The sequence below is a fragment of the Onychomys torridus genome, chromosome 7 (assembly GCF_903995425.1).
Source record: "Onychomys torridus chromosome 7, mOncTor1.1, whole genome shotgun sequence".
Taxonomy (NCBI): Eukaryota; Metazoa; Chordata; class Mammalia; order Rodentia; family Cricetidae; genus Onychomys; species Onychomys torridus.
In genome coordinates this window covers 32,411,990-32,433,052 of record NC_050449.1, presented here as the reverse complement: position 1 = coordinate 32,433,052, position 21,063 = coordinate 32,411,990, and the positions used below count along the sequence as shown (strand labels likewise).

The following is a 21,063-nucleotide window of genomic DNA, read 5'->3' as shown; positions in this document are numbered from 1 at the left end:
AAATGGGTGGTGGTAGCATGGGTGCTACCGCAACAGACTAGGCTGCTACACAACTCCAGGGAGGCTACCTAGAAAATGGGACCCTAGGAAAGACCCAAGGATCACCCAATGACAGAGAAATGGATGAGATCTACATGAACAACCTGGATGACAGTGGGAGTAATGAAGGGCAAGATTTGAGGGAAAGAAAGCTTAGGGGGACAGGACATCCCAGCTGGATCAAGAACAGAAAGGGAGAATGAGGAATAACAGACCATGATAAGTGAAGACCACATGAGAACAGGAATAAGCAGAGTGCTGGAGAGGTCCCCCAAAATCCACAACGATACATCCTCTGTAGACTGCTGGCAATGATGGAGAGACAGCCTGATCTGACCTAGTCCGGTGATCAGATGGCTAAACACCCTAACTGTCATGCTGGAACTCTTGTTCAATAACTGATGGAAGTGAATGCAGAGATCCTCAGACAGTCCCCAGGTGGAGCTGCAGGTGTCCATCTGTCAAGAAAGAGGAATGTCTGCAGGAGCGTGAATTGTTGAATCCAAGTTTGCAAAAAGCACAGGGACAAATAGCCAAACAAATGGAAGCACCTGAATTATGAACCAAAGGCTGTGGAGCCCCCAGCTGGATCAGGCCCTCTGGATAAGTGAGACAACTGAATAGCTTGATCTGCTTGGGAGGCACCCAGTCTGTGGGACCTGGATCTGTCCTTAGTGCATGAGCTGTCTGTTTAAAAACTTGGGCTTACACAGTGACACTTTGCTCAGTCTGGAAGGAGGTGACAGGACCTGCCTGTACTGAATCCACCAGGTTTAAATGAGTCCCCAGGGGTGCCTTGATCCTGGAGGACTTGGGAATGGAGGGGAGGTTCTTGGGGGAGGGTGGGGCTGGGGACAGGACGGGGGAGGACTGGGGAACCCATGGCTGATGTATAAAATTTAAAACACATAATAATAAAGAAAAAAATAAAAAAACAGAATATAAATAAATAAATAAATAAATAATTTATAATGGTTACATGTTGTTGTAAACAGAGTGTTTCCAACATGCCTGATCCTTTCATGTACTACTTTTTATATGCATCCTACTGATGATCAAACTGAGGAATTCACACATGTTAAGTAATTAATTTACCAAAAGTTTAATATAACTTGCCTCATCTCCCCCTCCCTCTGCCCTCTCTATCAATTTTGACTTTGAGACATGTTCTTGCTAAGTTGCTCTAGTGGGCCTAGTACTGATCTATAGTCTAGGAATCATTCAATTTTATCATCATTTTATCTCAGCTCCCTGAATAGCTGGGACAACCAGTCAGCCTCACCAGCCAGTGGCTATGTATTCTTTCCTGATAGAAACTTAATCCACTTATGCCCTATCTATGTGATTGTGTTGAAGTAATTTTCTGAGGTTTACTATATAGATCCAGAACTTAAGTGAGTCTTCATTATCTCCATTCTTCCAAGGAAATGGCTAAGAAAAGCTGTAAAGGTATCAAGTTGGTCCTGGAATGGTATCGGCCATGTCTGGAACTGCACTGAAGTGTGAAGGAAGAGGAAGAAGTGAACCCAGTGTATTCTGCCAGACATTTGGACCACTGATGTTATTAACAAGGACCATTAATGAAAGATGAAGTCAGAAAATCCATTTTTAGAATAACTCTAAATTTAAAAAATAAATAAATAAATAAATAAAAGTCCACCCAAGACCAGTAGTTATTTTCCTGACAAGTATTTCCAAGTTAAATCCAAAAATATTCATATAGGAACAAATAATAGTTCACTGTGAAGGGAAAAGTAAAATTCATGGATTTAAAAATGCCCAATACCTGAAATAGACAACACATCACTTACAAAGCTCAGCACCTAAATACTGAGTTTAAGAATGGAAATGACATAAGGGCAAATTTTAATTCAAGTTGTTTTTTTAAAGCTACTATGTATTTTTTTATACTTCAAATTAGGGATTATAAAAGTGGTTATCATCTTGCCAATTTAAAAATATATCCAACTCTATTATTTTAAATAGACAATTTCCTAATTTGTTCACCAAAGTTCAACCTTAAAAAAAAAAATCCTCATCTGCTAACTGTACCTTGATCATCCTGCAACTTACATTCTATATGGTAATTGTACATGGAAGCCAACAAAGTCAGGATTTGTCTTCAGGCTCCCTTTACTATTTAGTAACTTGAGCCTCTCTCCTGTTAAGAAAAATACGGTCCTTACAATATTTCTAGGAATTTTCATAAAGTATTAGAACCATAGGGAGAGCAATTTTCCTGACTTTCCCAGACTAAAATCTATCTTTCTACGTGAGGCTCCAGGGCCACTTGCTCTCTTGGGCTGTCTTCATGCTGCTTGATTTCCTACAAATGCAGCCAATATCCACCTCCCAGTGTAAGAACCGCCATTATCCAAAGCTCTGCTTGTATGAAGGCATTGGGGATAGTTAGCATTATATGGCATTCAAAATCAGGAGAGAGATTATTTTTCAAATCCTCCTTCAAAATTATCTTCAGTCACAGGTTCTCAATGCCTAGGCCCCTTCATTCCTGATTTAAGAACTATTGTTATTGGGGGAGGGGCATTGTTGTTCGTTTGTCCTCTCATCTATCTTGTTCTCCTGCATTACAGAACAAAGAAAACACTCGGATACTTTTATTTATAATATTATGGATGAACTAAACTCACTATTCCAAAAGGTTATGACTTCTCCTACAAAAACAACAATCCTTAACAAAATGAAAACTCTTAATCATAGAGAAAAATGTACATATCACACAGAAGCAAACCACAATCAAATTCAAAAATGGAACTATTGCCATAGTTGTAATTCCTCCAATAAAAAGTAATAACATAAATTTAGACTACATATTGGTACTATCAGTCAACTTGAAATCAGGAAACTTTAAGTCAATGGCCTCTCTGAGCATCAGTATCCATTATACAAAGTAAGTGAGTGCTAGCAACCAGCACAAGCAGAAAACAGAGGGTGCAGGTATAAACTGTGATGTGTCTTAGTTTTAACTGGACACTGGTGGTTTAAGAAATTATTTACATTACAAAGGGGAAATCTGCAGAAAGAAGGCAAGGCATTATTCAGACATACATTCCCAAAGACACATTATGAACAAACCCAAAACCGCTTACAAAAGATCAGACTTTATGTTACTCAAATTAAAAACAAATTCAAAATTTAAAATGATTCAGATTTCCTTTATTAGGATATGAAAGAAATAAGAGTTGCATTAATCAAGGTACAATGCATTTCTACTCCAAGGTATCATGTGGTAAATTTTAAACATTAAATTTAAAAACATAATAATGCCTATGGAAAATGGGTTAAATACAATCCCATAAAGCATTTTAAGTAACTATAAAGTATCCACTCAAAATTTCCAATTCCTCGGAATTTTTCTCAGGGCCATTTTTACATCTTTGTTCCTCAAGCTATAAATTAATGGATTCAGCATGGGAACCACATTGGTATAAAAGACAGAAGAGACTTTTCCTTTATTCATAGACCCAGCTGAGGAGGGTTTAAGATACATAAATGCACCTGATCCAAAGAACAGAGAAACAGCAATTATGTGAGAACTGCAGGTGCTGAAGGCCTTGGACCTGCCCTCAGCTGATTTTATATGGCAGATGCTGGAGACAATGAAACCATAAGAAATAAAGATGGTGATGCTGGGCACAATGATGTTGATGCCCACCACAATGAAAACCTCCAATTCATTGGCATAGGTGTTGGTGCAGGAGAGCTGCATCACAGGGAGGAGGTCACAGAAGTAGTGATTGATGGTGTTTGCATCACAGAAGGTCAGCCTGAGCATGAAGCCTGTGTGAGCCATGGCACCGGAAAATGCCATTGCATATGTACCAAGCATAAGGTTCAAACACAATTTAGGGGACATGGCAACAGTGTACAAGAGTGGATTACATATGGCCACATAGCGATCATAGGCCATTGATGTCAGGACGTAACATTCAGAAATGACAAAGAAACAAAAGAAATAGAGCTGGGTCATACATCCCATATAAGAAATGACATTCTTACTTAATATAAAGTTCATCAGCATTTTGGGCGTGAACACAGAAGAATAGCAGAAGTCTATGAAGGACAAATTAAAGAGGAAAAAGTACATTGGGGTGTGAAGGTGTGAGTTTAGTACAATTAAAATTATCAAACACAAATTTCCCAATGCAGTAACGATATACATTGCTAAAAACACAAAGAACAGGGGTATTTGGAGATCAGGCTGGTCTGTTAATCCTACCAGAATGAATTCGGTCACCAAAGAGACATTTGCAGAGGTCATGTTTCTCTAAGAATCTGCAGACACAGGAAAAATGATCTCATTAGAAAATGATCCCCTCTTCCTATCATAGTTCCTTGATGTGTGTGTTAGGAATCTATGAGACAAGACTGCCTGAATACATAAACTGTATGGAGCATAGCCAAATTATCTTACACAGGAAAAGGCGGTGCTGAACAATGTAAACGTAATTTCTAGAAAAAAGGATTAATGGGAAGAGATGAGAAGAGAAACTTTCTATCTCATGTAATTTATTCTTTCACTAGAGTTCTCCCCAACTAAATAAATCTGGAAGACAAGGTGCTGGCCAATTAATGCTAACCACAGATACAGATTTATCTCTTGTACAGCTATGGATCAGACTAAGAGGTTGTTTTTTTCTACTCAAAGTCACAGATAAAATCATGAACCTAGAAAAAAAATGTAAGTCCCGTCCCTGGAGAGGTATCCTGCAATTTGTATGGCCACTACATCTCTTAACATTCTCCCTAAACACTTTCTTGAACAATTTCACTTGAGTCCCTGGATTACACAAGACAGGGAAGAAATGACATGTTACAGTCCATTTTCTGTTAAGGAGAATGTTCATATAGTCAGAAAATCAACGTATCAGCAAAAATTTAAAGATTCCTTACCTTTGCTCTTCAGTGTATGTAGAAGAGCAATTTTGCATTCCAAGGTGTTTGACCCTTTGTTTCTAGTTGGAGACTACAGTAAAGACTTAATGCATGATATACTCTAGAAATACTTCTGAACTACAGGTAATAGATTGTGATTAGATCTTTGAGTGTTCTGTTCCAACAGCAGAGGAAATAATTTTATGATGATCCTCACACTGCCACTAGATAAGGCAATGGTTTTAATGTGACTTAAATGGTTTAACCCACTTGCTTATAAATGGGGTAGAAGTAAAGTTACTCCCTTCCCAAAAGGATAGTGTTTTAATATAAAAAGAAATTGAGGTAGTTTTATTTACAACTTGGATTGTGATATGCCTTTGGTTTCTTAGAGACTCAAAATTTTATACGTTTCTCTTCAGGGAAAATACTCCCTCTTGTGGAGATGGAAATATAAACCCTCAACTTTCTCAATTATCTTGATCCCTGTAGAGGGATCTGTTGTGGAGTTCCTTGTATATTTCTTCATCATAATTAAGAATTTGCAGCTGGATATACTCCAAGCTCCCTAATTACTTTCTCTAAAATTTTAAGTAAATGACTTCAAGTCTTCTAACCTATAGAATGCCTTTAGAATTCTATACAATGCCTTTAAAAAACCTATAGCATATAACCTATAGGATACATTTTTTTTAAGGAATTTAAAGGATCAAATTCTTTGTCTAGTTGTTACTTCTAAAAACCCACTGGGCACTTTTATCTGAGAACCTTGCTTGGTCAGTAGTTGGACTTATAATTTCATTGTCTCAGTACTATATTTTATGAGAAAATACTTTTATTTCAATTTATGTATCTTACCTTATTTATGCCTAACCCTAAATCACAAATCATTTCTCTTTTATTGTTTTCAATAAGTCTTCAATTTCAATGATTATGTTTATATATCATTTTGTGAAATTTCTAAGATATGAGAAAGGTATTCAGATCTGTTTTATTTCTGATTTTTCATAAAGGTATATATTTATTACATTCTCATTACTTGAAAAACTTGTTATTCATCATTAATTTATGCATAATTTTCAAAATCAATTAGTCTAGTATATCATAGCATGGTCTTTTACTATGATGTTCAGTTGAAATATTCTGCTGAGTCCAGTGGTGGTACAAGCCTTTAATCCCAGCACCTCAGAAACAGAGGCAGACAGATCTCTGTAAGCTGGAGGACTGCCCAGTCTACAGAACAAGTTCCAGGACAGCTGGGGCTACACAGAGAAACCATACCTCAAAAAAATTCATTCCAGGAACTAAGCATTGTTATTGTTTGTAGGCAGCTATGCTTATTTGGACACTGAGCATAATATGTTTCTAAGGACATATGTTTATTGGCCAAAAGAATGAAAGGAAATTATTATGATCATAGACTCACTCCAAAACATATGAAGAGTACAGAAAAGATTATGAAAAAGTTTCAGCCAGAGACCATAACTTCTACAAATATTTCAGGAGATCAATTTAGACAATGAATGTTAACACTCTCTTGGTAACACTTTTCTATTCTTTGATAATTTTATATGCATTTACACACTGAAACAACTATATATACCAACTTCCCCCTCCAACTTCCCTTGTATCTTCTTAATATCTTCATCTCCTAAATTCATGTCTTTTCCTTTCATCCCACTAAGTCCAACTATTGATGCCCATAGTACATGGGAATAGGACAATTCACTAGAGCTGGAAAACCTTCCAGTGCCCACTCACTCAAAGAACAATTTTCTTCCCTTATTAACATCTATTGTTTGTCTATAGGTCTTCAGTAAGGAATAAGGCCTGGAGATCATCTCCCCCATCTTTGTAGAAATTTTAATTGGCTTTTCCTTGTGTAGATCGTGTGCTGGTAATCACAGCTATTGTCAGTTTATGAATTTAATAGTCATGCTACATCCAGAAAATAGCGTTTCACATCACTCATCAATATCCTTCAACTCCTTCACATTTTTTCCACCTTCTCTCCTTTTGTACTCCCTGAGCCTTTGCAGTAGCAGGGTTGAGTTAATAAAGATGTTCCATTTAGGGCTGACCACTCAATCTCTTATTCTCAGTTTTTTGGCCAGGTATGTTTCTCTGCATTGACTCTTGCCCACAGCAAAAAGAAGCTTCAATGACCTAGTTGACAGCATTCTAGGTCTATCATATAAACATATATATTTGAAGGTAATTTGACTACATGAATGTTTACCAAAATACTAGGACTTTTGACCAGGCTTACAGTATTAGACATGATATTATCTCCAGTGAAGCAAGTCTCAGATCTAATCAGAAGCCAGTTAGTTGCCCCATAACTCTCATGCCACTATTACATCAATAGGTACATATTGCTGTCAGGTTAGTATTATTGAATGCAGAGCCCAGTGCTGGTTAAGACTATTATTGTATTCCCCCCCCAGAAGCCTGTATAGCACCTAAGCACAATAAAAGCTAGCCCATAGGAAAGAGATCTCCTAAGTATAATATATATATATATATATATATATATATATATATATATATATTTAATTTCTTATTGTTTGAGAATTTTCTATAATCATTTAATTCATTCTGATAAAGCCCACCTCCCTTTCCCTTCCTTCCAATTCTTCCCCATTCTCCCTCTGACATGAAAACAGTTACACTGCTATGGCAGAGAATACTATTTTGATGCAGATATCCACTCCCTCTGGCTCTGACAATATTTCCACTCTTATAGTATGGTCCTTGAGAAAGGGTGGTTGAAAAGAGGTAACCTGAACTAGTGAATACTGCACTTCACAGGGGACATGGATTATCAAATGAAAATCTGTGTCAGACATGGGACATTTCTCTATTGGTCATGAAGGCTTCAGTGGTATAAGGAAAAATACAAGTCATTCCTACTGCTGTTGGTTGCCCACTATAATTAAATAACAATACTATGTTGCTGAAGACACCACTAACTTTGAGTGGAAGAATAAGAGAAATAGATCTTGAACTGACTATCTTTAGTTGCCCCATTTATAGTGCAGTACTCCATATTCTCTTATTCTCTGTAAATTTATCAGTAATAAGTCTCTATTAATCACAATTGGTTTTGATAAGAAATTACCTCAATGAGGGTTAAAAGACTCACTAGCCTATATACATAAGTATATATGAAGATAAGAGTTTAGGGGACAATTTGTTTCTATGTATGTTTAGTAGAACAGTAGTATTAGATTCTCCCGTAGAGCCTATTACATATCTAGCCATGGATGTGAGGCCCAGTTAATTTTACCAAGCATGAGATTCTGTCTTGTATTATGGACTTTAAATCCAGTCATGAGTTGGAATACTCTCATTACATTTGTGCCATCATTGTACCAGTGAGCCTTTCTACCAAGACTAGTTATTATTGTAGTTACAAGGTTTACAGCTTGATTATTTTTCTTCCTCAGACTGTTCTTAGAAACATACTACACTGTGAGGCTCACAGCTCAGAACCAGTTTGATCTCTCCATTTCCTATGAATCAAATATGCACTTCAGTAATAGAAAATTCTTCAGCAATAGAAACTTAATATCAAATTCTGGATGAAAATCAAGTGCAACAGATATCTTTTAGCTGATGAATAGATAATAAATAGATATACAAAGGAATAATATTCACGTTAAAGAGAAATGAAATTGTGAATAAATTAATGGAGCTAGAAATAATCATTATGAATGAGGTAACACAGAACCACACAAACAATTTATGTTATTTTCCATATATGAATGTTATATTTCAGTCTTCAGATGTGTATGCATTTAAGTTAGAATACAAATAAAAGGAAGAAAACTAGTCAAGATCCGTAGGGTTGGCTTTAAGATTAAGGGAATAGAATGCTGGTGTTATGAAAGAGTATTGGCAACCATGTGGCATAGTTTCAGAGCAGTATATGAATACATGTCCAATGGGTCTTCATGAGGTAAAGCCCGAGGAAATGGTTTCTCACTTAGCAAGAACCAGTAGACTTCAGAACAGTAGAGAAGGCTGCTGAAAATGTGTAGCCTGCATGTTCTCTTCTCTCTTGTAATATTGATGATTCTCTTGGCAGTTTTTAGAATCACTTTGTCAGTCATGCATGGCACAGATGTGATCATGATGGGAAACCCATTTTTTCTCAAATATTTTCCCCTAAAATTCTTTGGGAACTGATTCTTCTTAAGTTTGTTATAGAGAGGCTTAGATGTATATGACCTTTTTTGTAGAACAAGATAATATTTAAAGAAATGCAATCTAACTGTATACCTAACTGTATGTAGACAGCTTATGGCAAATAATTCCTATAATTAAATATAAATATGCTTTGTTAAAATTTGAACAATATTGTTGTTCTTGAAAACGTGTGCCTATATTTATCACCCTTCAGATTTATAAGGACAGGATATGCCTTGCTTGATGTTTAGCCAAGCTAGCAAAATGCTAAGCTTTGATTATGGTTTAAAGGAATTTTTTATGTAAAAGTTGGGAAAAAATCTTTTTTTTTTTTTTCTGGAAGTTAACGCTGTTAGCTCATGCTTCTTTTTGAACTGTAAATAAAGATAACTCAAGCTATTTGGGTCCAGCCACTTACATGAAACTCATCTTGTATTCAGACAATTCTTCCACCAACACCCTTTCCCTGTCTCAGCACCTGAACCTGCAAAGAATACCAAAAGACCATTGCAAAGGAGAAAATATAAATGATGGAAGGAAAAGGACAAAGTCAGGTTGGAATAAAAGAGAAGAGTAGGAGAATGAGTATGGGGGTGGGATAACTAACATGAAGACTTATTAACTGAGGACATGCAAATCTACTACTGTAGAAACTACCCAGAGCATAAACACCTACATACATAGGCATTTAAATATATCCATCCTTGCCATGTATATATATATAGCCTCCATGGTTCTGTGGGTTGCAGTCTGATTGTTCTTTGCTATATATATATAGCATGGGGGACCCTAGGATGACTGTAGCTTATAATAAGATTTGGTTTTACTCAATTACTGAGCAACCCTCAATGAAACTTTACACTATTAAGATAAGAATTTATACTGTATCAAGCTGATAATAGACAATTTAATTAATTAATTAATTAATCTAAAAAAATAAAAAAGAAAAGAAAAAATTGAACTATTAAAAAAAAAGCCAAACAAACATATTCTGCTAAAGCAAAAAGGGGAAACTAGGGGCCCATCATTCCTCTCCACATTCTATTCTTTCCTTTGTTTTATATATTTTAAATTTTTTATCGGTGGATTCTGTTGGAATATCCACTGCAGATAAGCACCAGAGGGCTCCTGTTGCAAATCACCCTCTTGAGCAATGGAAGGATCTTTCAACTAACACTTGGAGGGGACCCTATCTGGTGTTGGTGTGGGCCCGGGATTCTGCTTATGTCTTTCCATGGGACAATGAGATTCCTCATTGGGTTTCTAAGTGCTATGTGCGCCCTGTGGCTGCAGCTGAAGCCCAACATGGCAGAGACCTATTGGGCCTTCATGAAAAACTCTCCCCTTCTGATGCCAATGGGGATTGAAAGCCCAATATGGCCAACTTTGGCAAGCATTAACGTAAGCCTAGGAACTGGAGCCATGTGGTTGGATTCTCCAGAAGGTAATGTATGGTAACTGCTTTTTTCAAGTATGTTTGAGAATGTGTCACCCAGACACCTTAGAGATTAAAGATAACACTGAAGATCACTGACCTCCATTTATTAACAGTAGCATGCCAGCTAATCATTTGCATTTTCACAATCCTATTCAAGCTGGAGTAGTACCTACGTCTCAGGAGTGGCTCTGTGCAACATTTTTTTGCCTCCTGAAATTCATTTAGCCCCCTTTGAAGATACCTTAAAATTTGTGAGCCTGAATGTAGCCATTATGAGACCATTAGTTCTGCTCCTTGTGAGCTGCCTATTTTTTTCTTTATGGTTCTTAGTTGTTCTTTTCCAGAGCTGCCAGCTTAAATCACGCTGAGATCAAGAAAAATGGGCCTTGGCGGTTTGTATTCGCTGGAGTTGTATCCATGCCAGTGGATACCCACATGCTCCAGAAGAGAATTTGACATCGCTGCTGCCATTGTTGCTGTTATAACAGTGACAACCACTGCTACTATTGTTTCTGGGATTGCCATTTCATAATTAGTTACTACAGCTAGCACAGTGGAGACCCTGGCAGCAAAAGTAGCTACCACAATTAGTTGATCTTTCATTCCATTGGGCATGACAAATTTAAATCAATAGTTATATACATTTTGATTGGCTTTGAAAGTTATAAATTTACAAACTCAAGTTCCATTTGCTTTTGAGATACCATCTTACAAGGACTCCACTGCTGTGGATATTGCTCTGTGTAAATAAAGTTCTGATTGGCCTGTGGCCAGGCAGGAAGTATAGGCGGGACAAGAGAGAAGAGAATTCTGGGAACAGGAAGGCAGAGGGAGAGACACTGCCAGCCGCCGCCATGAAAAGCAACATGTAAAGACACTGGTAAGCCACAAGCCATGTGGCAAAGTATAAACTAACAGAAATGGGTTAATTTAAGATAGAAGAAGTAGATAACAAGAAGCCTGCCACGGCAATACAATTTGTAAGCAATATAAGTTTCTGTGTGTTTACTTGTTTGGGTCTGAGTGACTGTGGGACTGGTGGCTAAGAGAGATTTGTCCTGACTGTGGGCCAGGCAAGAAAACTCTAACTACACTCCACTTTGCAGTAAAGCTCGTTAAGGAAGGGAATGGCTCAGTTGCATTTAGCCTACCGGCTATGGGTGGGTTAAAACTTCTGTTGGTCTTTTCTGTATCGAACACACAGATTGCAAGCCCAGAGCCACTTAGAGATCTTTGGCAACAGTTAACTCTGCAGCTCTCACATGACTGAGCCTGTATGATAATGAGTATTCAGAGACAGGTAATTCCTGAGGAGTGCTCACCAACCTAAGACAGAGCACCTGTGTGGGGTAGACAGGAGTCTCCATGATGGGTAAGGTGACATGACATCCCATGCAACCTAAGTCAGAAACTCACTTTTTAGTAAAAGGGGGGGGACCTGTAGGTCCTGAGCCCCCATTTTGGGTAACTGTTGCCTTGCTTGCTGACTTTGACCTTGATATCCTCCCTATGCTAATTCCCTGCAAGATTCCACCCTCCTGAATGCTTAAGGGAAGTTCACTGTCTGTGTATCCTGCATATTGGGTGTTAACAGCTTAGATGCAAGATTGTACAACATTGGAAGCGAACTTCTGCCCTCTGGGATTCTCCCATTGTGCTGTAAGTCTGCATTTAAAACCTCCTCCCTCCTTCAATAAACAGCATTCATCATTAAAAAAAAATATGCTTCTGGCCAGGGCTACACAGAAAAAAAACCTGTCTTGAAAACCTAAAAAAAAAGTTTGTTTCCTGAATAAATAAATAAATAAAGCCATCCTTAATTAGGAATATCTCTGTGAGACATCATAGACTGTCAAATACAACCCCAATCCTAGGTATGGGTTACCTCTTTTTGAGCTGTTGATCAGTGGGATCTCTCATAGATTCCCTGAGAGTATCTATTGCCATTGTCCTAAATTCTATTTTTAATTAGCTTACAAACTAGTGACATTTCATAAGCCTTCTTCACACATACTTTTAGTTAAAACATCTCCTATCTCTTTTCCTTCATACTCAATTTCTATTCCCTCTTAAACCCTAATATCCCAGTATTCCATTCCTGTCTGTTCATATCATGTGTTCTACTTCTCTTATTATATGTTTTACTTGGAGAACAAGATCATAGGCTCCTAATTGTTATGGGATTTGGGTAAAGCCAACACAACTCACACACCAAGTCAATGCAGAAAACAAAAGCTGATTGTAATCGAACCACTCCTGATTGATCACAGTGGCAGAACAGACTCAGGAGTCAAACTGCTACCACATGCCAGAATGTCACAGAGCTTTTAATCCCAAACATCTATGCCAAGTATGACAAGTTACAGTTACATTTTTCATCAATCAGATTCAAAGATTAGGGACTTCCCTAGAAACATAGCTCTGTGGTACACTTATCTTGTTCTCATTGGTTGGTTTATTCAACTGTGATAGGGTGACTTGCTCAGAATTCACATCTTAACTTGCCAACCAGGATGTCAGTTACCCATGGAGGTCTGTGGCTGTCTTGGGAACTTAAACATTATTTGACCCTTGTCAAAAATAGAAGTTCTATCAAAAATGGCTTCAGTTTGTTTCCTTCTTACACTAAACAAATGCTTCATGCAACTCATTTTTGTCATGGTTTTCTTACCTTCATAAATCTGCTACATTCATATTCCCCTATGTCTTTGTATTCCCCTTCTCTACATTCATTTCACTTATATTCTTCTGTCCATGTTCCCTGTATGCCTCTGTCAGTGTGCTGTTTCTGATTTCTTATCTTACATTTTCACGTTCCATCATGTTCATAGATCAGTGTCTTACTCAGCATTCACTAGTGAAGCTCCCTCCTGCAGTAGATAGGAACAAACATGGAGATCCATACCTGGATGGTGTGCAGACAGTAAGAGACCTTGGAACACTCAGTCCTTGTCCTAAATGGAATGTCTCCATCAAATCCCTCCCCTCCAGGCTCATGAAACTCTGCAGAACACAAAGCAGAAAGATTGCAAAATTGGGGATGGAAGACACTGTAGCTAGCATTTTCCTGGTCCTGCCTGACCCAGGGTCAGGACAAATCTCCCTCACCCACCAGTCCCGCAACTGCTCAGAACCAACCAAGTAAACACACAAAGACTTATATTACTTATAAACTGTATGGCTATGGCAGGCTTCTTGCTAACTGTTTATATATCTTAAATCAACCCATTTCTATTCATCTATAAGTTGCCACATTGAACAGGAATCTTAAAGAGTCTTATTAATAAAATCAAACCTGAGGCCAGTTATTGGGGTGAATTCTGGAAGATCAGAGAAGCAGAACACAGTTACCTCACCTTGCTAGTTCCTCAGGTGATCCTGTTTCCTCAGGCTGGAAGCTTCTGAGTCCTCCTCCACATGAATCTCAGCTGAACTGTGTTGCTCCAAAGCCTGAATGCTTAACCAACCAAATACTTAACTAACTACATGCTGTACTCACTTAGTTTCTGGTCCTCATGCCTTATATACCTTTCTCTTTCTGCTCCCACTCCCTGGGATTAAAGGTTGGGTTTCTGGGATTAAAGGCGTGGGTCACCTTGCTTAGCTGTTTCTAAAATGGCCTTGAACACACAGAGATCCACCTGGCTCTGCCTCCCAAGTGCTGGGATTAAAGGCGTGCACCACCACCACCACCCAGCTTCTGCTCTGGCTTGCTCTGACCCATTTTCTAGCCACCATTTTTGGCTTTGTTCTAGTGGCTGTCTGTTCTCTGACCCCAGATAAGTTTATTTCGGGGTACACACAATATTTCAGGCAACACAATAGCCACCACATTCCCCTGTTTTTGTCTAAAATTTAAAAAAGGTTATAACTAATACAAGAAAAATCATATCCAATAAGTATATACAATATACATAGTCAAGAATTACATTAACAATGTCTAGTCCATTAACATTTGACAAATTCAGATAAAACCTCCATTATATATAGTAACAATGTCCAGTCCAGTAACATTTGATAAACTCAGACAAAAAAATTTTCAGTACTTATCCTATTTAAAACAAGTAGTTCCTTTTTAAATGTAGATCCAATAGTTGACCTTTTATCTGATCATATCCATATTCTCTCTTTTTTCTTTACATAATAGCTTCAGTAATCTACCTTTTGTCATTTTTATATCTTCTCCTTTTTCTTTTTACAGTAGATTCAGTGATCTACCCATTTGTCCTATTATTTCTTCATCCTTTTTCTCCGAGTAGATTTATTGATCTACCTCATGTCTAATCTCCATGTTCAGCTCTTTTCCTGACCATTAACAATTAACAACTTGTAACCAACCATCATAAATAATGACAATATCCAAAACTAATTAAACGACCGAAAACCTACCATCCCACCTCTTGGGAATGTGGGTGTCATTTCTTAAAATTACTTCCATCTTTAGGGGATCCTGAAAAGAAAATTTTTGGGTTAATTGTCAAGTCTTGTATCATTTGTCCAGCCGCTACATAATGAGACAGTGCAGGGCTTATTTCTAGTCCTTGTTCAAGTAGTCTGTCAGGCTGGATCATCTCAGCTAGCCACCTCAAATTGTCCTGACCAGTTTGTAGTCCAAAGTCAATCTTTCTGTGGTGCTAATGGCTTTACCATAGTCCACATGAATTCATCTTTGTTTGATCCCATCATCCTTGTGAAGATTTCAAAGTTGCTGTTAGGCGTGGTCATGGTTCTCTGAAGACTTTTTTTTTTTTTTTTTTTTTTTGCCTCCTCTGTGGTTTGGAGCAAACACAGTCTGATAAATGTCTGACTCTCTGAACCATGAACTTTCTTCACTAGAAGAGAAAATCTTCCCAGCAATTTCTCCCCACCATTTGTCTTGCCAAACTTTTTTAAAACTGACCTTTGTCGATGCTTTCTTGTAACACAATGGTCCTGGCAATTCTCTGAAAGAACAGTAGTAAACACTTCATCCCAGGTAGCAGCATCAACGCAGTCACCAACATAATGAGAAGCAGCCAGCAACTCGGAGCAGCAGTCACTGCCTCCATAGTTCCACCACTGTTTGTGGCTCGGCCCCAGCTGAAGCTTCTCCTAGGTTGGCCTCAAACTTGGGATCCTCCTGTCTCTGCCTTCTTCAGTAAATCCAACTGGCATGCGCCACCATAACCAGCCTAGTGTAGCTCAAGCCTGAGCTGGGGCCTGCAAGGCCACAGGCAAGAGGCTTTTTCGTGAATTCGTACCTCGAACTTTGGGTGCCAGATATTTATTTTTAAAACTATGTAATCCTTTATATAACTGTATATATCACCTTTTTGCCTCTTTCAAGCCTATGTATATTTTACACACATTGTAAAGCATTTAAAGTCTTGTTCCATCTGAATCTTTCTTATTGTAAATCAATTGCTTTAAACAGCATTTCTAAGACTGAAATGGCCGCTGTGGCTGCTGGCTCCTCCTACTTCAGCTTCCCAACATGGTAGTGGTACAATTTATTACCAGCTCTGGGTCTGGAACAATGTGTGCCATCAACTATCAGAAGCAGTTCTATCAAAGCATATAGCCAAGAAACTTTTTTTTTTTTTTTTACTAGCAAAGGCTAAATCCACCACACAGCATCATAATGTGCTTCTTGCAGACACCTGATTCCCACCATACTGCAGGTCAAGTATACATGCCACAAACCCACCATATAGTAGCTCAAGCATGCAGGCTGTGGCTAACTTGAGAGATACAACTAGGAAGCTGTTTTAGCTCTGATTTAGAATCATCTTTCTCAGGTTTTAGGTGGAAACTTGATCTGTGGGGCACCATTTGTAGCTGGAATTTTCCTGGTCCTGCCTGACCCAGGGTCAGGACAAATCTCCCTCACTATCCAGGCCTTCAGCTGCTCAGACCCAACCAAGTAAACACACAGAGACTTATAGTACTTATAAACTGTATGGCCATGACAGGCTTCTTGCTAACTATTCTTATATCTTAAATCAACCCATTTTTATTAATCTATAAGTTGCCATGTGGCTTGTGGCTTACCAGTATCTTAACATTTTCTCATGGTGGCAGCTGGCAGTGTCTCTCTGCCTCAGCCTTCCACTTCCCAGAATTCTCTTCTTTGCTTGTCCCACCTATACTTCCTGCCTGGCTCCTGGCCAATCAGCACTTTATTTATACAGAGCTATATCCACAGCAAGACACCAAAGGCCTTCTAGACACAACAGAATTGAAATACATATAAATTTACAGAGTATGACAATATGCACAGGGCTTACACAGGTCTCAACCAGATAGGGTCCCAGAACTGTTAGGAGAAGTGGACATAAGCCCCCATCCCTAACCCAGAAGTTATATCCAATTGATAACTGCTTGCAAGGGGAAAATCATTTTTCTCCAATAGAGTCTTAATGGATATATAAACCATACTTGTGGGCAGATCTCATGCCTGGCAGTAGATGGACAGCACAAAGTGAACTCTATGGTATTTGGGAGGGGGTTCTTTTTTCATAATATTTTCCAAGATTATTTTTTAACCCTATAGTTTTTGGGGTTTTATTTTTTGCCTAATATTATGGTTTTGGATTTTATGTCATTATGGGATTTCTCTGTATGTGTGTTTCTCTGAATCTATATGTATTTCTTGTATTGTTTCTTTGGGATTGTATTTTCCTCTGCTCATTTCTGTTTTGTCCTATTCGGGTATGTTTGTTTTTGTTTTATCTTTTTTTTTTTTTTTAGATGTCTGTTTTCTGAAGAGAGAGGGACAAAAAGTGTAGATTAGTGTAGATGTGAAAGTGGGGAAGATCTGGGGGGTGTTGATTGTGGGAAGGGAACTCTAATCAGAATGTCTTATATGAAAATCTATTCTCAACAAGAAAAGGAAAAAATGAGAAATTGAACAGTCATCAAAAGAAGAAATGCAAATGGCAATGACTAGTAAAAACTTGAAGAAGACTCAACTTTCTGAGAAGTCATCAATGTAATATAGATAAAACTACTAGAAGGTTCCACTTCTCTCCAGCCATCATGCTCATCATCGGGAATACAAAGAACAACAAAGGCTTCCGTGAATGTCGGGAAGGGGAAATCCTTATACACTGTGGATGGAAGTGTAGATTAGTGCAACTGATGTGGAAACCAGCCTGAGGATTTCTCAACAAACTAGAAACAGATCTACAGTATGACTGATTATATATGGCCTCGAGGGATATTCCCAAAGGAATTATACATGCACACTCACATTCATTGCCCATCTATTGACAACAGATAGGAAATGCAATCAACCTAGATCTCCATCAACTGATAAATGGAAAGTGAAAATATGGTATATACACAGAGTAGTAAATTAAACAGGTGTAAACAAAAGTGGAATTTCATTTCTCTTTAAGGCTAGAAAATAATCCATTTTATGTATCAGATTTTGCTTATCTATTAATGAAAGGACATTCAGTTTCCTCCCATGTTTGTATCAATTGTGACTAATGTACTATAAAATGTATAATCATTCAGTCATACGACAATTATATTTTAAGTTTTGTGATACTGGGGATCAAACTTGGGGTCTTAAACTCTTACACAAGTGCTCTATCTTCAAGTTATTTCACCAGCTGTAGAGTTTAACTTTTACATAGCTTCTACTCAGCTTTCCAATGGCTATACCACACTCATATTCTTGTAAACATTGTGTTGAGATTCTAGATTATTAAATCTTCACCAACACGTTTCATCTGCTTTACTTTGTTTTTACCAAGATCTGCAGAGTTAACATCTGATGGTAGTTTTGGTTTAAATGTTTCTAATGACTAATGATAGTGCGCATTGTTAATGAACTCAATGAAAATTTGCATGTTTCTTTGTAGACATGTATGTGCAATGCAGGCTCTTTTCATTAGCAGGTTGTCATTGTGTGGTTAGAAGAGTTACCTGTATATTCTGTGACTGTAAAATATTTTCTTCTGCTCAGTGCTGTGGAGGTTACTTTTCTCATTGCTCTGACAAAATACAAGATAATAACAACTCAAAGGAAAGGGAGTTGTATGGTTGACAGACCAAAGGAAAGATTATCATGATGTGGAATGGAGGTGGCAGAAATGATGGACAACTGGTCACACTGTGTCCAGAGTCAGGAAAGAGAAAGGATTGTCACTGCTCAGCTTACTTTATCCTTCTCAGTCTGAAATGCTAGTTCATGGAATAGTGCAACCTCGAGCTAAGGTGTATCTTTCTACCTCTGATAACTTAATCTAGAAACTCCTGGACAACATGACCAGGAGGTCATCTCCCAGGTGATTACAAACCCGGTCAAGCTGATGGTATATACCCTCATAAATGGACAGCTTTATTCACCTGAGAGAAATCTCCCCATAGTGAAACTCCTCTGTTTCTGTGGCTGCCTGTGTTTTCATGTTATTGTACAGGAGTCATCACCTCATGTTCCGCTTGGATTTTGGGTCCTATGTTGTTTTGTAAATAGTTTATTTTTAAATCTTGACTCTAGGAATTTAACCCACTTATAGTAAATGATATACAGTGTCTGTAAGGGTCCAATTTAATTTTCTGGCATGTCTACTTTCAGTTTTCCTAGTTGAAGAGACTGCCCATCCCCCCCGATAGATGGTCTTGGAAACCTCTTCAAATGTTCCTTTACCCTTCAGCTAAGAGCTTGTTTCTGGACTCTCTATTCCATCCCTTGTTTATCACTCTTGCGGCAGGAGAACCTAGGAGAATGGAACCTAAAAATAAGGCAGACTAAAGTCTCATGCAATAGCCAAACTTATTCAGAATATCAGATAATTTATGCTCTATGAGTTAAGAAGAGTTGAATGAGTAAACTGTATAATCCTAAGGACAAGCCACATGTGACACAAACATGTTTTCCCATAAAGGCATATAAACAAATAACAATAGCCTGTTGTAATGAATAATATGAAATAAACTCACCCCTATCTGCGACCCCCGGTAGTGCACAAAAGCACATTCCAAGAATAATTTTGTGTTTTTTAAGAAACTGAAGTCATAAGACTTCTGTTTTCTTGGAGTTTTTCTACAAGCACTCGGAATTAACAGCTTCATTCTTGGGCAGTGTTCCAACAATCTCTAATTACCTTTCCTTATTTCCATACCACATTGCTTTGATCACCATAGGTTTGTAATAAGTTTTGAAATTTGGAAGTGGGAGCAATCTAGCTCTTTTTTCAAGGTGGCTTTTCATCTTCATAGTCCTTTGAGATTATTTATGAATATTAAGATTAAAAATGTCACTGGGATATAATGAGGATAGCACTGGTTCTATAGATGGCTTTGGGAAGGTATTTACAGTATAAAACTGCTAAGTTTTCTGACCACTTAACAAGGGTTGTGTTTTCTGTGTGGTTGTCTCATTAATGTCTTTAGGCAGTGTTTAGTGGTTTTCTTCTACAAATTTTTCAGCTCTTTGGTTAGTTCCTTATTATGTACTTTTTGTGGGGGGGAAATGTGCATATTCCTGTGGTGTGTGTGCACTTATGTGTGTAGGCACCCAGGTGGCAAGGGCATGTGCTTACATGACTATGGAAGCAAGATATTAACAATAACATATCTAAATTATGAGCAAAGGATATTTCTGTGTATTTATACCTCAACTTCTTTTAGCAATGTTAGGCAGTTTTCAGAGTACATACTTTGATGTCTTTGATTATGAAAAGTACAGTAATTCTCCAACATATTGTTCCTTTTGGATATATGGACTTATTAAGTTCCTCATTAGATTTTTATTGTTAGCAAATGGAATGACACATTAATATGCTGAGGATACGGGTCAATAGTAGAGTACTCACTAGCTCATGTGAGGTCCTGGGTTTGACCCTAACATGTAGCAATTATAATAATTCTTCTAATAAAAATTTGAAGAATTTAATTGACAGACGACTTTATTGAGATAATAGAAGAGGGTAAAGGAAGTTCTATAATTTGGAATGAAAATATACTCTCTTTAAAGCACTATTGATTCAAAAATAATCTTTATTGCATACCACAAATCTATTCAACTGGACTGAAAATTGTCTTCCATTCTTTAATAGACATAGGTGAAAGTTCCTCCTGAGGTATGGTGAACAGAGTGTTTCTGCCCTGGACAAGTCTACATTGCTCTACAGTTTTACATTGCCTCTATAGGTTCACTTCTTTGAGATCCATTTTGTATTGTAAAAATAAAGGTTAATTACATACATTTGGGCTTTTGTTCCTTGTGTTTGCTTAAGTTTATTCATTTTTCATATAAATAACGCTCTATTCATAGCTTTGTAAGAATGTTTAACTGTGAAAATCAGGATTAATACATGACTATGTAAATATTATATATGGGTGTATAAAGCAAAACTGGAGCAAAATTTTGATGAAATAATCAATATAATGGTCATATACTTATGTAAATAAAATATGTATAGGATCCCTGAACTCTACATTACTCTTTAAGTGATTTTGTTGTTTTTGTTGTTGTTGTTGTTTGTGGTATTCAGGTTCTACTTCTG

The 21,063-nt window shown here is 37.6% G+C and overlaps 1 protein-coding gene across 1 annotated transcript; it reads right to left on the bottom strand.

Moving 5' to 3' along the window:
• Positions 1 to 3,388: 3,388 nt before the first annotated feature.
• On the bottom strand, positions 3,389 to 4,321 carry LOC118587268 (olfactory receptor 8B3-like). The gene has a single exon (XM_036193091.1). It carries the CDS (start codon positions 4,319 to 4,321, stop codon positions 3,389 to 3,391), a length of 933 nt encoding a protein of 310 aa, XP_036048984.1.
• Between the last annotated feature and the right edge of the window lie 16,742 nt (positions 4,322 to 21,063).

What these genes read in the sequence shown, in the direction of transcription:
- LOC118587268 (XM_036193091.1), bottom strand. Translation starts at nt 4,321, where the DNA reads ATGACCTCTGCAAATGTCTCTTTGGTGACCGAATTCATTCTGGTAGGA.